Here is a 16995-nt window from a genome sequence, read left to right as displayed (position 1 = left end):
AAGACTTTAGTTCAAGTCATCTTGAAAAATCATCACCAACCGATAACCAGCAGTCTTTGTGTAGGCTTTGTGTCTGCTGTCTTTCACTTATTCATTATGGCTGCCAATTATCCTCAATAGGTTGTGTTTGGAGTTGGAAAAGTTGTACTTTTTAGATGCAGATTGAAGCCATTCGGCAGTCGTGGGATACATTCAAGTACATTCAAGTTTCTGGTCGGATTAGACACCAGATGACCCCTAAAGCTCTCAAACTGAAGTATACAATTTACAGTAGTTATCAGCCACGAGCCTTATGAGGCTCCAGTCGACAATGCACCGTCTGCTGCAAACTCTCAGGAGTGATGCTGTCAGTCTGCTTGGCCAGTGCAGCTCTCCAGTTTGCAGCTGTTTCATGCTATAAATCCCCACAACCTGCTTCTCCTCGCTGTCTAGTTATAGCCATTACAAAATCATCCATTAGTATGAGTATAAGTGTTTACTGGCTTAATGCTGGACTGTATCAACATGTTACTGTGTGGTCTCCTAACCAATTACCTGCAACATCTGATTTCCTCACATCTGTGCTGTGAGGGCTGCTGTGTGCATCTGTATTTATGAGCTCCCTGAGTTGCTATGAAGAGAGAGAGAGAGAGGGAGGGAGAAAAAACATCTGCTTTTGTTGTGTCCGAGGCACATGTTGTCAGTGCATCTGGAGGGGAGAAGTGTGATATGTTAATTTGATTGAAAGGGTCAGTTGTTCACTGTATGTTTACATACACGCATTAAAGCAGAATTGTCACTTAAAGGCAGGAAATCTGATAATGCATTTACATGTGTTGCATTGGTGTTATTGCACATATTTTATCTTAAAGCCTCTTGTGAAGGAATCAGACTTCTATCACCATCTGCCGTTTGTGCATCATGAATAAAAATAAGCCTCAGCAGGCAGATCAGACTTCCTTAGCAGCCATGTTGGTATTGCAATTGAATATTGTGGCTGAATATTATTAGTACTTTTTAACATACATGAGGTTACTTAAATTAACCTACGTGGGGTAACTTTTATCCACATGCTTACTCTTTAAGAAACCCTCTTTTTCCGGCAGAAATGTTGCTGCAATTCTTGACTCTTTTAACTAGATTTTGTGTTTACGTTGATGTTTCTGAAATCAGATTGACATTATTGCCAAAAGTGATGAGAAAGTAAGTTATTTGTATAGCAGAACCTTTTAAGAGCAGAACTTCATAAGTGCTTCACAATAATAGTAAGGCAACATGCAAAAGTACAGACTTAAAGGGGACATGTCATGCTCATTTCCAGGTTCATACTTGTATTTTTGGTTTCTGCTAGAACATGTTTACATGCTTTAATGTTCAAAAAACACATTATTTTACTCATTCTGTCTGTCTGAATATACCTGTATTCACCCTCTGTCGAAATGCTCCGTTTTAGCGCCTGTCTCTTTAAGACCCACTCCCGAAAAAGCCCAGTGTGCTCTGATTGGCTAGCGAGAAAAATACGGTGCACCTTGTCAAAGGTAGTTCTTAAGCTGTGGGCTATATATTCTAATGAGCCTGCATGTGACATAGGAAGGGGAGCCAGATCTGAATGGCGTGTTGAATCACATCAGGGTTGTCTTATTTCACAGTTTGTGGGTTGATAGGCACTCCAGATACCCAAATGTATGTGCACAAGCACTGAAAAAGTCTCCTTTTAAGGATAGTAAAAACACCATGAAGTAGAAATAAATAAGAAAAAACACAATGACAAGTCTAAACAGGTGGACGAGGAGTAGTCAGATTACTGTTGTGCCTGTAAACACATTGCATGTGGAAAGATTTTTTCTATAAATATTTAGCATTTCAATGGCTTTTAAGTTCACAATTGAATTACGCTCTCTTATCCCGAAAAGAGCATCTTAAACCGCAATTTAGAAGTTGATTGGAAAAACATGCGAGCACAAAGCAGTTTGTAGGCTTCTCCGTCTCATCTGTGACTCGGTTTTGGGAGTTATGTTAGTTCCACGCTGCGGCTCTCTCTTCCTCCGTATAGCTCCAGCCTGCACTTCATTAGCCTTCCTCTATTCCCAGAACTCCTGTCGATGTGACTCCTCTTTTCCGGGATGGAGGAATGTTTCTCCCTCAGGTCCGACTGATGGAACGGGTTGAGGCCTGGGCAGGGGTCTGGGCCTGTTTGTTCAGGATGTGTTGAGGGGGAAGGAGGGGAGAAAGAGAGATGGTCGACCCCCCCTCAATCTACCCTCCACCCCCCAAATCCCTGGATCCCATGGCTGAAAATCACTGCCAGCTGAGCTGACATGCTTATCCATGCCTGCATCAGAACTAACGGGGGCTCCTGGTGGATAAAGAGCCAGACTGAGCGACTGACACCGTTGAGCAGTTGTTGTGAGATCATATTTCAAGAAGCGCACGGTCGCTATCAGGAAGTGGTCATTGCTTCATCCTTCACCTCTCAACACAATCGTCACACACTTGTGGATACAACATGTTCATATAAACACGACTTCCAGGGTTCTGTCTGAACCATGTGGAGTCACTTCTGGAATAACGTCATGCAACTTCCTGCTCTGCTGTAGTTCAGTCACTCTTTTTTTCCTTCAACATCCATTACATCTTAAAACATCAGCTCTTAAAATGCCGCTCTCTCTTCCTTTCTTTTTTCCCCCTTTTTTCCCGCCATCATGAGCAAACTGACCTCACTCTACTGTGGAGTATTCAATGACCTCAGAGCAATACTGCAGCACTTATTCCCAGCTCTCTTTCCTCTGTACACCCACAATCACACACAGTCTGGACTCTTGGTCGGTAGAAAGTGGAGCAGAAAGAACAAAATGGAAGGAAAGACGCCGGCTCCGGGTCCCATTGGGGAAAACCGGTGCTACAGCTATAGCTTTGACTTTGGGCCTTGAATGTTTTTAGAGGTGACGGAGTGAGAGAGCGAACACCAGATGAGCACTGTAGTAGCTATTATCAGCAGCTTGTAGTTTATTGTGTTTTCTGTTCCTTAATGTAGGCTCAATTCTCTTTCCCTCAGTTATATTGTCATATTACATAAATGGAAATGTATTTTGGTTCGTGAATAATTACACAATTAGGCAGAAGAATAGAAAGGCAATTACTCCCAACAGAATAGCACAGCAGAAAACAATACAACAAAGCAACATAATACAATGAAACTAAGGCTACGTTCCAAATTGCATACTTTTTCACTTTTAGTACGTACTGCAGCTTACAAAGTACGCACTGTTTCATTCAGTGTGCATACAATTGAGACATACTACTTGCCATAACATTGCCCCTTGAACTTTGACCCTCTTGTTCATACAGTATATGTAGTAGGACATCCTGGTATTTTTAGCAAACTGCACTTGACATACTATGTACTGAGACATACTAAATCATTTTCTGGTCTACTTAATAGTATGGTAGTATGGGTACTGGAACGCCCACAAAGAGTCTCTACAACCACGTTAGCAGCTCTTTGAGGACACAGGGCAGCAGAGCAGCATGCCAAAATACCCACAATGACAATGCTAACATGCTGATATTAAGCCAGTATCATGTTTAGCATCTTAGTTTAGCATTTGATAGCTTGCTCTAAATACAGTACAGCTGAGGCTGAATGTCACTTGTTTTGCAGGTATCATAAAAGTAAATATTGGACTAATTGACCTGATGATGGCGCTAAATGAAAAGTCTGGGGATCACCAAAGCTATTACAACTCACACTGAGGGGAGCATGATTATGTGCACCAAATTTCATGGCAAATCATCAAGTAGTTGTTGATACATTTGCCACATACTGTATATATTGATCATATATTTTCATATTTTTGCCTTAAAGGTGTTATTGATAACAGTCAGCCACTAGATGTTGCATTCTCCCTCCCCATTCCATTGCATTTACTTCACAACAAGTGCTTGTCAGGCTTTTACCGTCAATCTCAGCCATTTATCTGTTTTTTCCACACTAACTGACGGACGACCCAGAGATACCACGTGATACCAACGTTGTTTTACTATTGGCTCACAAGGCTTGTTAGAAGTGGGAACCAAACGTCAGATATCTTCCACAGAGATAAACAAAACATTAATTTTGGACCCGCCAACATTTTTAAAAGGATTAATTCACAATCATGATTTTCTTTTTTTTTCAGGAAAAAAATGATTTAGCACCTTTCTAAAAGCTCTGTAGATGTATGTTTTTTTTTATTATTATTATTATTTGTCTACATAAAAGTGTTATCAATAAGACCTTTAAGATCCTTGAACATTTTTTTAATTTGTGACATGTGCTACACATTGTCAATTACACTCTTGGTTCCATACGTTTGCCCCCTTAAGCTGAAATACAATTATTTTTTGCATGTCCAGTCCTCTCAAGGCTTTCTACATATTAATATGAATATACCAATGCACCCAAAAGCATCCTTTCATCAGCACTTTATCCAGGTCAGTAATCAGTCTTCTAATGAAGAAATAATGAAACTAGAAATTACCACCGGCTGTACTCTGATGCTGTGACAGCACGCAAGGTGTGACTTTCAACTCCAGGGATGGCAGGCGTCACAGTTTGCCACGACAGATGGTCGGGGAGATTCGTCCCAATGGCGATTATGCAATAAAGTATGATTTTTCACTGTGCTGTACAAGGTTTTATGTTGGTCCAGCAGTATAAAGGCATCCTCTCTCTGTTGGCCCTGTTGCTTTGTGCTGGTCCACACTCCAACACCGTGTGTACCTATTGCCCCGAGGGAGTCGGTTAGCATTTACTTACCGTGAAGGTCTCCTGTGTGTCGTGGTGGCCTTGGCCGACCCTGAATGGGTCAGAAGGGACGGAGGAATTCACTCTGCTGCAGCATTTGGTGGAACTGAACACCTGTGCTACTTAAGGATAATGTTTCCAGTTGCATCCAAACACCATCTTAGCTGTTGGAATCAGACTGAATATTTTCTGGATGCTGCCTAACAATAATTGGTGGAAGTTTGGCAGCCACAGCAGGACGAAATGTTTTCATATTTCACACTCAAATGCTTGGTTGAAAAGCAGAAGTGCCTTTTTTGAAGAAGAGGTTATTCTCAAGAGCATTTCTATTGGTCTAGAAAACTGAATTGTCTGAAGCCCTTGCAAAGAAGCAAAGTGGCTCAACTTTATGAATTGTAATGACTTAGAGTAACCTTTGGATTGATATTTACTTTATATTACATTGCACTTTCTCTGTTATACAATATTCAGCAGGCAGAAAGGGACAACTTGTAGGTTGTGAATTAGATTCAAATTGACACAATGATAAGTATGCATTGTACAGTAGCAGACTGAGGCATGCAACATGCCCAAGCCTGAAACTTCTACCAGGCTTTAAGTCAAACATTTTATTGGCGTGCGTGTTGAGTGGGGTTGCACATCAGTAAATCTGTATTCAGTTTAGAGTAAAACTTTATTAATGTACTAGTCACAAAACGTGTTTTACAAATGCACGTACCGTTTGAACTTTTGACCATATTCAGTTCCACGTTTCCACTCAGCATTGGTTGCTGTTGTTGCTGCATATTGATGTCAGGCTGTCTAATGAAGGAAGTGGATTGTGTACACTGTATGGGTGTGTCAAGTCACAGTTCAAACACATAAGGCTGCCAGCAAACACTGAAGGCACTGTACCACGGAGGGCAAGAAATGTTAGTTAGTTTTAATGTTAGTTATTGAGCAGGTTGGCACCGCATACACCCACATCTGTCGGCTATTTCTAAGGGACCGCTACAGTTGTATTTGCTCTGTTATTCTCCTCTAAACTGGACTTTGTATTGGAACAGCGTGTCGTCGCTCCGGCAAACATGATGTAACTCTCGTCGGTCACTGATTGGCCCTCGAGGCGGCATAAACTTTAGTTTCCCGGAGGAGCCTGTTGTACTCTGGACTTCACTTCACTGGAAGAATGGTGGACAAGATATGGAGGAAGAGTTGGCAGTTTATAGAGAATAGACGGTCTTTTCGCAATAAGCAGCCGTCTGGTAATACGGCAGAGTGTAAGAGTGAGTGAGTAACCTCCTTGTTGTTTTTTCACATTATTTGTGTAAGAGATAATCCGGCAAGCACAACGGATGACTGGATGTGTTTAATGTTTGGAGAGTGTTTACGTGGTGTATGTATTCTGTGAGTGTAGCACAGCCAAATCTATTCCACAGATACGTACCAGGTATTGGGCAGCTGAATGAAATGTGGGTTTTACTGTTTTATAAAGTCGTAGAATCAGTACTCATTTACACACACTCTGCAGTTCACTTCTGTAATCCCATATGTTTTTATATATTTCATAACAGAGACTATACTACTGACTATTTTAAGACTTTCTTTTTATAAAAGCTTAGGCCATAAATCCCTGAAGTTAAACTATTTTTTGTTCTGACATTTCATAAGATGGAACAGAAATACAGCTGCGATTAACCTGATAATACTTTTATCTGACTCCAAAATTGAATTCTCGTTGTCTAATCTTCATAGCAAGGAAATGAAATCTCAAACCGTCCCTTTGCTCTCTTATTGCAGTGTGGAAGGGGATGGACGGCCCAATGAGAGTGGCCCTTCCCTGGATGGTGGAGCCGGCTATGGCCAGGGCCCGGTGACTCACGGCTCGGCCATCAGCCCCGACCGGTTTGACAGCCCGCTTTACAGCCACGGGGTCCAACCGGGGCCTCAGAGACCCCGTCGACCCAAGCTCCAGCACTCGCAGTCCATCCTCCGTAAGCAGGCCGAAGAGGAGGCCATCAAGCGGTCCCGCTCGCTCTCTGAGAGCTACGAGCTCTCTGCTGACCTCCAGGACAAACAGGTACTCCACAGTAGCCTTGCTGAATAGCTAGCTTTGGAGTTGGTCAAAGTTTCTTCACAAGACAGATTAAAATTATGAATTGTGTGTGGGCTGTGTGAGATTGTTCTTGATACAAATAAAGCAGGAAAAGCTGTTGTTAGATTGCCACAGAGCCACTGACATCAGTGACAACCATGAGGTTGACTTTATAAACCATGTGCAGCTAAGAAAACTAAATTAAATATTCCATTGATGGCACAGTTTCACAGCTAATTTACTACGACTTCTCTTTAGGTGGAGATGCTGGAGCGTAAATATGGCGGACGATTCATAACCCGGCATGCGGCCCGCACCATCCAGACAGCCTTCCGCCAGTATCAGATGAACAAGAACTTTGAACGTCTCAGGAGCTCCATGTCTGAGAACCGCATGTCCAGACGCATCGTTCTGTCCAACATGAGGATGCAGCTCTCGTTCGAGGGCCCGGAGAAAGTGCACAGCTCCTACTTTGAAGGGAGGCAGGTGTCCATGACGGAGGACGGAACCCCGCTGTCCATGGTGCAGTCTGAATGTGGAGACATAGAGGTCCACCAGCAGGCCAACATGGCGTCTCACCCAGCCCCGCAGGGTGACCTGACCGATGCCATCACGGAGCTGGAGGACGCCTTTTCCAGGCAGGTCAAATCTCTGGCTGAGTCGATAGACGATGCACTGAACTGTCGCAGCCTTCAGGGGGACGAGGGTCCTGACCCGGAGGCCATGGGCTGCTCCAAGGCGGAGAGGGAAGTGCCCTATAAGGTGAAGTCCCACCGCAGGGCAGCTGGACGAATGCACGATGAAACGTTGGCGTCCTATAGCGATGTTACTCTGTTCATCGACGAGGAGGACATGTCCCCCTCTATTGCTCGGTCGAGGTCAGGGGACCAGCCCTCTAGCACAGAATCAGACTTGCGGTTGCGGTCAGTCAACTCCTCCTCCCAGGACTACTGGCCTATTGACCCCAAAGATGAGGGTCGTGACACAGATACGAGCTGCCGCAGCACTCCGTCTCTAGAGTGCCAAGAGCAGCGTCTTAGAATGGACCATCTTCCCTTGTTGACCATAGAACCTCCGAGTGACAGCTCCGCAGAGCTCAGCGACCGGTCTGAGCGCGGCTCCGTCAAACGGCCGCCTGTGTACGAACCGCACGGCCACATCGTGACGTCATCCCAGGCGAGCCCCAAACACATTTCCCACGGACCCCCACCACGAGCTTCCTCCCGTGACGATGACGCACCCCTGCGCCACCGCCACCGCCAGCTGGAAGGCCACTTAGCCATCAACGGCTCGGCCAACCGACAGAGCAAGTCCGAATCTGACTTCTCCGACGGGGACAACGACAGCATCAATAGCACATCCAACTCTAACGACACCATCAACTGCAGCTCCGAGTCCTCGTCGAGGGACAGCCTACGGGAGCAGACGCTCAGCAAGCAGACTTACCACAAGGAGACTCGCAACAGCTGGGACTCGCCCATCTTCAGTAATGATGTTATTCGCAAGAGATACTACCGCATCGGCCTGAATCTCTTCAACAAGTAGGTACTCTGTAGCCTGTTTGCAGTGATTAAGGGCCTGGTGATGTTAGAGAAGTGTCTTAGTTCCCTCACTGTGTGTTGTACTATAAACTGTAATCAGCTGTATTAATATCAAATACAAAGATATTTTGAAAGATATTTGCATGAAAGAAGAAATTAAGAGGACAGTTTAATTTGTCTGTAGTTTAGAGAATCAAATATACCTTAAGAATACTTTAATACAAATTATAGAAGACACTTCAAGAAGTTGCCTCTATGTATTTTCTCAGAATTCAAGATTAAACAGTAGCAGATTCTTCTCTCTAGTTTTTTTTTTTTTTTGTTATTTACCTGCATCTAAATGTTGGATTTCTCAGGAAGCCAGAAAAAGGCGTCCAGTACCTGACTGAGAGGGGATTCATCCCTGACACACCGGTCGGCGTGGCTCACTTCCTGCTGCAGAGGAAGGGACTGAGCAGGCAGATGATTGGAGAATTTCTCGGCAATCGACAGAAACAGTTCAACAGAGATGTCTTGGAGTAAGTATGATTCCCCCCGTCCTCCGTATGATTAGATAAAAATGAGTGAAGGATCCTTGTGCACACTCAGACATAAACTAAAGTTATTAATAATGTACTAACACATCGGGGCCATTGCTTTAGATAATGTAATAAAATAAAAGAGGGACAAACATGGAACAAAAACTCCTCTACCCTTGTAACATCCTCTTTTGTAAACACTAAAAAACTGTATATGATAAAATCTGTAAGATATAAAAGAACTGGTGATGATCACACAACTGTTGTATACCACGTTTGTGTTTAACATCTGTCCCCATGTGTTACCAGCTGTGTGGTAGATGAAATGGACTTCCAGAGCATGGAGCTGGACGAGGCTCTCAGGAAATTTCAGAACCACATCCGTGTCCAGGGTGAGGCCCAGAAGGTGGAGCGGCTCATCGAAGCCTTCAGGTTAGATCACACACGGACACATTTAGCATTTAAACAAAGCGAAGACAGACCAATAATTGCTGCTGGGTTTCCTCTGAACTGTGTATGATACTTATTGGTACATGAAGAGAACCAGCTCTAGCTTTACTTCTGTTTTCTTCTGGCAGTGTTGAAACCATTTCCTCACTATGAGCACGACTGTGTCTTGTAATCTGAGTTTGGCTGTAAATTGAGATGGGTGATATATTATCTCTCCTGTCCCGTCTCGTGTCTCCAGCCAGCGCTACTGCATCTGTAACCCCACGGTGGTGCGGCAGTTCAGGAACCCTGACACCATCTTCATCCTGGCGTTCGCCATCATCCTCCTCAACACCGACATGTACAGCCCCAACGTCAAGCCTGAGAGGAAGATGAAGATGGAGGACTTCATCAAGAATTTAAGAGGTGACAAAACCAATAATGGATATGATCATATATTAAAATGTGCCACATGCATGACACACCCTCGGACATCGACTAGTTGTATTATTTTCTCTCCTCACTCTCCTCACTAATCTGTGCGCCAGGTGTGGATGACGGGGAGGATATCCCCCGCGAGACTCTGGTCGGCATCTATGAGAGGATCCGTAAGCGCGAGCTCAAGACCAACGAAGACCACGTCTCGCAGGTGCAGAAGGTCGAGAAGCTCATTGTGGGAAAGAAACCAGTAAGTACTGTTTATTATTTGCTCTACAAAAGTCCAAGAAAAGATCATTTTCAAGGCATGACATCAATCTGTGTGGCATCTTTGACCTATATAAGATGTAGACATGAATGATAATTCAATCTGATAATTTATCGTCTTTCAATGGAATCATATTGTGATGGATGTAATCATTGGTGATATTGTGATAAACAAATACGTGGTCTAAATTATTTATTTTTTTCTCTATAATTTAATTTGAAACTGTTCATTTTGCACTAATTTAATGAGAAAATGCTCAATGCTTTTTATTTGTCAAGTATTTAATTCACACATGAGTATACAAAAATAGGCTTCACCATGTGGTTATTTCATATATACTATTTATTTATTGAATTACTAGAAAACATGCTATATTGTGATATACTGTATATTGTTATTGAGATATTAAATTACCTGTATCGGGATAGAAGATTTTGCCGTATCGCCCAGCCTATGTAGACATTGTTGATTATTCTTTAATCAGTACTCACAGAGCTACAGTATATTTGCATAGAATGACTTTCTATAAATAAAAATGCCACTTTTCACCTGTTCTACTGACTCCAAAATGTACTGAGTTCAAGTAATAGAAGGAACAGGAAGATTTAGAAAATCTGTTGTACCTTTGGGTATTGCTGTGTGAAAGTGGACACATGCCTGGGCTTAGACCTTCACGCTGGTGATTTTAACACACCCGGAGGCCTTGAGAGATGTCACCCAGCGCTGCAGTCCAATGAAAAATGGACATTTTCTGCTACCGTAGCACATTATAGTTCTCACTTAGTTTCAGATGGAGAAGTGGTTGAAACCAGCGGTTAATTTGGCGGCACAAGTTACAATAATCCATTGATTCACTTATCATTAGTCAGTTTATTTCTGTGTACGAATACTGAACCAGAGCTATTATCAAATTTAGTTCTGACTGCACTCCAGGGAGCAGCATGTCTGCTTTATTCTGCAGGCAATGATGTCTCTTTCATGTGTGAAGGTTAAAAGTGTGATTAACCTATGCCGCTTCAGGGAGACACTCGTCTTTGTTTCAGCCGGTTTCCAGTGGGATGGAATCTCTTCAGCTCTGCCAGTAATAATTGCATGTATTGAAAAATGATCCCTCGTCACCATTTGGCTGCAAAATTAAAAGCTCAGGAGGACGCTCTGTAAAACACTTTAACATCAAAAAAACTACATTGGAGTTCCTCTCCGGGCTTCCCTCGAGTCCGGCAGCAGAGACAGATCGCCACCCTGTATACAGAGCCTATCTTCATGGCCACTTTAATAGGCTATAGGTGCACATTCTGCAAGGGCAAATCCTCATATGGGCTCATTAAATAAGCAGGAGAGATTCTATTTTCATGCTATCAGAGGCTAATAATCCTAACATAACAGCCGCATATGAACGTCCTCTTTGCCCTCTCTTTTTTAGATTGGATCGCTCCACCACGGCCTGGGATGTGTAAGTAGGCTAAATATCCATAAATCATACTATATTTGATCCTTTTTTCATTCATTATTTCACGGTATGTGCACAGGTGCCTGTCTCTGTCCCGGGACACTGCAGTTAATGCACATCAAACAGGTAGTTTCAGAGTCAGATTACCTAAAGAGGCAGAAACTTTTGCCCCCTGAAGCATCTCATCTGTCACTGCTGAACCCCAGAGACACTATCGACAGACATAAATTCTTAGGCGGCGTTGAGCTGCAGTGTTTACACATTCTGTGCTCAGCGGGGTGTTCACCACTGCTGGGTGCATTTATTTAATTTAATGTATTTATTTATTTGACAGGGACAGTGCACAGCTTCTTAGCTGAGTTAGCTTTAAGATCATTTACATCTGTAGTCTCTACGTGCCACACACACACACACACACACACACACACATGCCTCTCAGTCACAGAATATACTGTAGATCCCACATTTCTTTATTAGATTATTAGTTGTCATAATCTTTATGGGAGGAGCTATGCACTGATTTAGCACTAGTAGTAGTAGTACATTATTTTGTACTTCGTTCATTTTAATTATAAAGTACCACTGCCATGGTAAATACAGTACTTGTTTTGGACATGTTTTCTCGTATGTTAAGACTCCTCAAAGTTACATCAGTGCATGAAGTCAATTCTTATGCTTCATGGTATGTTACCAGTTCATTTCACTGGTGAAAACATCAATATTGTTTATTTGGATCTCATAAGTTGTTCCCTTAGCAACAACTACTTCTCCTGAATTCCATTTTAAAATATACGGTATACAGGATAATGATTTTATCTGGGCTATCTTTTGTTTCTGTGGTAAGTCGTCATGGTATTAGGTATGTTTAAAGTTTGTTATTGTCAACAATGTCTCAATACTCTATGATACAATACTTCCCTGCCCTATAAATGGCTCTCAGCCCCAAGTCCATTCATTTCCAATATAGACATCAATCTTTAAAAACAAGTCACAACTAAATACTTTAATTTTAAAAGAAGGCTAAATAATTTCTTAAAACAACTGGGCACTATATTTTTAAGTAAGCGTTACTCAATCAGGAAATCGAGCATTTGTTTGGGACTATTTTCAGCTGCAGAATGGTATATGTGGGATCAATGTAAACTACAGTGCCCATAATTTATAGTATTAATAGTAATATGTCTTGGATTGGACTGTTTTTCAAATAAAACAAGCTATTTAGATACTTTAGATAAATGTAACAGGATTATTTTCACTATTTTCGGATATTTTATAAACCAACCAAACAATCAATCAATCGATTAAATAATCAGCAGATTAATCAATGATGAAATAATTGTTAGTTGCAGCTCTAAACGGTAGTATCCAAAGTGTCACCACATCTCATACATCACTGTGAATGCAAAACACGCAGGAGGAGAAAACCCGTCATTAAATTGGCTTTAAATCCTGCTCGGAGGTGACCTCTGTTCCTTATTAGCTTTTGGACTGAGGCCATAATGACCTCTAAAGTGTTGGTGTCTTTGCTCTTTTTTTCCTGCCTTGTAGGTGCTGTCACTGCCCCATCGCCGGCTGGTGTGTTACTGCCGTCTGTTTGAAGTGCCAGATCCCAACAAGCTCCAGAAGCTGGGCCTGCATCAGCGGGAGATCTTCCTGTTCAACGACCTCCTCGTGGTAAAAGCCCTCTCCTGTCCTCTCCTTTCTTCTCCTCTCCTCTCTCCCTTCAGACCAACCCTTAAAATATCCTCTTTACATGATTTCAGGTAACCAAGATTTTCCAAAAAAAGAAGAACTCGGTGACGTACAGCTTCAGACAGTCCTTCTCTCTGTACGGGATGCAAGTCATGCTGTTTGATAATCAGTGTGAGTGGCATTTCCTTTTATTCCGTCTTTATCCCTGTGGCGTGTTAGCCGACAGTGTTTACATCACGAGGTTTGATTCGGCATAGCAACGCATCCAGCAGTAATGATAGGCCAAACCAATGGGCTGTGACATTGTTTATACTCCCCAAACTTCACACAGATTCGCCCAATGTGTTTTAACTTGATCAATGGCCCTTGTGTGAATGTCTCTCCCTCTCTTTGCCGCTGCCCCAGATTACCCAAATGGAATCAGACTTACATCAGCGATACCAGGTGCTGACATCAAAGTCCTCATCAACTTCAATGCGCCCAACCCCCAGGACCGCAAGAAGTTCACAGACGACCTACGAGAGTCTATTGCCGAGGTCCAGGAAATGGAGAAATACAGAATAGAGTGTGAGCTGCCTTTTTTTCCACCTCCCATCCCCCCTCTGAGTCTGTCTACCTCTGGCTGTGTAAAGTAGAAACAGGGCATGGTCCGCATTACTCAACTGCGGCACTTTACGAGGGAGAATGTTTACAGAGTTCACAGGATGGCTAACAGACAGGACAGCAGGGGTTTTTTTCTGGACGTTCAAAAAAGCAGGATGTTAGAAATGATGTAGATCAATAGAGGACGTTCATGAGTTTCGGACAGCGGAAAGGTGCATGAATACATTACAGAGAAGTTATAAAGTCGTTCCCTGGCCGGAGTGAGATGTTAAAACCGCTGCCACTTACCTCAGTCTTTCCTTGGCTCCTCTCCACAGCTGAGCTGGAGAAGCAGAAGGGGCTGGTGAGGCCCAGCATGTCGCAGAGCTCCGGTCTGAAGAAGGAAGCCGGCAACGGAAACATGAACCGCGCCAGTCTGGATGACACTTACGCCATGGGCGAGGGCCTGAAGAGGAGCGCCCTCAGCAGCTCCCTGCGAGACCTCTCCGAAGCAGGTACAGCCAAAACGTCTTTGTTTCTTTAACGGAAAAGTGCTCTCCTTCTGTCATCCAGCTCTCTGTGATGATATCAAGGGGGTAAAAAATAGCAAAATGTTGTTTCACGGCACCATACATTGATTTTAGAGTTTAAATCCACTATGTACTGTAACTCACTCGTGATTGGATAGTTTGGTCTGAACGGTGTGTCCTTCAATGTTTAACCTCAACATACTTTAGAGAGACTTAAGATGTGCTCCGCCTTATAATTCATAGACTGAATATGAGAAGAGGTTCATTGCTTAGAAATGCAGTTTTTTCTAGATTGCCCCTGATCGTCTAGATAAGTTTATTTCTGAACATTTCCATTCATGTTTTTATCGTCACTCTTTTTTTTTTAACCTCGCACTTTTTGCACTCCTAAGTTTGTTTTACTCGAAGACATTTCGTGATAATCTTATGTTTGATTCAAACATCATTTGCCATTTCCTCTCACGTATATTTGTGAACCAAACAAATCAGTGCTGATGTGTAACCATTCTGAAGCAGATCAAGATTTTTACTTCCAGTCTTAACAGTCATTTCACATCCATGAATATCGGTGTTTAGCGCAGCCGCTCTGTCTCTGAAGCAAGAGTACATTTCATTCATTACAGATAACAGCTATGTGAAGTTATCGGGTGATTAACTTGATAACAAAATGAAATCCAGTTAGGGGTCTGCCTCACTGTTGGTAACAAGATACGCTTTGTTCTTATACCTCAATGGGAACTGATAGGTCAGTCAGTGGAGAAGTCTGTAGACGTCCCTCCTGTCTCCTGTGCTCTTCGGTGCAGGACGTGGCATGTTAGTGGGGTCATTTTTGTTAAGTGTTTTCTTTTCCTTTCCTGCCATACTCCCATTTCATGTGTATTTACTGTGTTATCTCCATACACATCAGGTATCTTCCTGTTTATGTGTGATTATTGGTCATGTATCATTGGCTGAGTGTGCCTAACAACGGCAAAAAGTGCTCTGTTCGCCCTCGGACCTGTATATGCCTGTACATCCCATGTTGCAACAACCACTGTATTGCTTTTGATGTGTCTCCTCCTTCGTGACTGTCACTGAGACTGGCTTTTCGCCAACCCCTTTTGAAAATCTACATCTTGTGACAACATTAACAAACAAGTTGTCATATTTTATCAAGTTAAAAAAAATCTGGGAAAATTTGGTTTTGGCATCAACCTTGTTCAAAGTTTTTCAAAATAGCCTGCAACCTTTTAGTAAAACTTCCCTGTGGACATTTCCTTGGTCTATAAAAGACGTCCATTAGAAATGCATTCAAACTTTTCAGCAGTTCGAAGTGCGTTTTAAAACTTAAATCACTGAAATTTCAATATAGTTTCCAGGCTGCGTGAAGATGTGACTCCACAGTTAGCCACAGTACCACCTGTCACCCACCACCCCTCCCAGGCCTGAACGCGCTCTCCCCTTCCCCGCCCATATTTGGACCTTACTCACAGTCACAATCCACTGCACTGCCCCCCATTCGGGACTGGTGGGCGGCCTAAACGGTCTGTAGTCGATCCAGGAGTGCTGTCGATCTCTAATCTGTGGTATTGCATGTCTCGGGCAGGCAAGCGGGGGGCGTCGCAGCAGTGCAGGATCACTAGACAGCAATATGGAAGTAAGTTGGAAGCAGCTGGTATCCAAGCTACTCTCTATGTGATGATGTGCACTGTGAAAACACACCATTTATTTTTTGGTCTTACACCTTCTTTGCTTCATAGACTCAGTCCATTTGTTTGGATCATTTATTTTTTCTTCCTGGGATGCCTTATGACCTGCTTGCCTCAGGTAGTGTGCATGCATGGGTTGCCTGCCTCTGATCCTGCCCCCCCCTTTTTTTGGAAGCCAGAGATCTCCTGTTTTGGTCATGTTATATGACCAATATACACCTTATCTTCAAACAAGCATGATTCTACTAATCCCTCCCCTTATCGCCTGTCTCTGTCTTTCATTCAATCACATCCAAGCGGTTTTCATTTGGTTCTTCTTCTTCTCTGTGGCAGGGTGGTAGCTCCGTGAGGCACTAGGAAACTGTACATCTGCAGCCCGTCTTTCTTTTTCCCCCTTATCCACAACTTCTCTTAAATGCTGTAAGGTTCAGGGAGGAACGTAGCCTTCATAGTCAGAGCTCTACTGTTACACGGACTCATAAAGATGTGGATTTCATTCATTCATCCCTCCCTCATTTCACGTGTCCATGAATTCATGTGTTGGGTTGAAGTCTGGGACCCTGAAAATTTCATTCTGCTTTTAAAGGCGTCATGTGGTCTTTCTCCAGTCTTAGACAAAGCATGTGCCAAAAGGACAAGCTTTTATTTTAGGAGAATCCTAATCCATACATGGATAGTGTTAGCAGTGTTGGACCCAGAAATGGGAGGAAAAAGTGTCCAGGATGTTGTGAAGTCTGCACACAAGAGCTTAGTTCCTCCTGCCTTCTGACTTGTAGTTGAATGCTAATGTGTGTGGATGCTGAATTTGCCTGTCACATCCTCTGCATGTGGAAACTATTATAACAAGTTGCATGTGTGACTCTTAGAGGGTTTGGCACACTGACTGCAATGAAGATGAAATGTTGTCTTTTTTACCCCTGTTGATGTCATTTGTTGATTTATGCTCCTAAATGGTGTTAATGTAATTACTCTTGTTACAGATTTTGCTGTTTCAGCCAGTTAGCTCCTTTGATAATAGGC

General features: G+C 42.9%; 1 protein-coding gene across 10 annotated transcripts in view; it reads left to right on the top strand.

The window, feature by feature from the left end:
- The window catches only part of LOC119489521 (IQ motif and SEC7 domain-containing protein 1-like), a 102274-nt gene that overhangs the window by 80946 nt on the left and 4333 nt on the right, over positions 1-16995 (top strand). For 5 of the 10 annotated variants that reach the window (XM_037772050.1, XM_037772045.1, XM_037772048.1 and 2 more), the window contains 9 exons: positions 6545-6824; positions 7098-8380; positions 8737-8898; positions 9208-9330; positions 9587-9753; positions 9876-10015; positions 11457-11486; positions 13032-13157; positions 13247-13350. In XM_037772050.1, coding sequence (XP_037627978.1) covers positions 6545-6824; positions 7098-8380; positions 8737-8898; positions 9208-9330; positions 9587-9753; positions 9876-10015; positions 11457-11486; positions 13032-13157; positions 13247-13350 — 2415 coding nt within the window. Of the gene's footprint in view, positions 1-6544; positions 6825-7097; positions 8381-8736; positions 8899-9207; positions 9331-9586; positions 9754-9875; positions 10016-11456; positions 11487-13031; positions 13158-13246; positions 13351-13580; positions 13743-14095; positions 14286-15872; positions 15924-16995 lie in introns of all 10 variants that reach the window. The other 5 variants (XM_037772053.1, XM_037772054.1, XM_037772046.1 and 2 more) reach the window with 3 other exon arrangements.

The sequence above is a fragment of the Sebastes umbrosus genome, chromosome 6 (genome assembly GCF_015220745.1).
Source record: "Sebastes umbrosus isolate fSebUmb1 chromosome 6, fSebUmb1.pri, whole genome shotgun sequence".
Lineage (NCBI taxonomy): Eukaryota > Metazoa > Chordata > Actinopteri > Perciformes > Sebastidae > Sebastes > Sebastes umbrosus.
The sequence above is the reverse complement of the archived record's forward strand: the minus strand, read 5'-3'. Positions and strand labels throughout refer to the sequence as shown.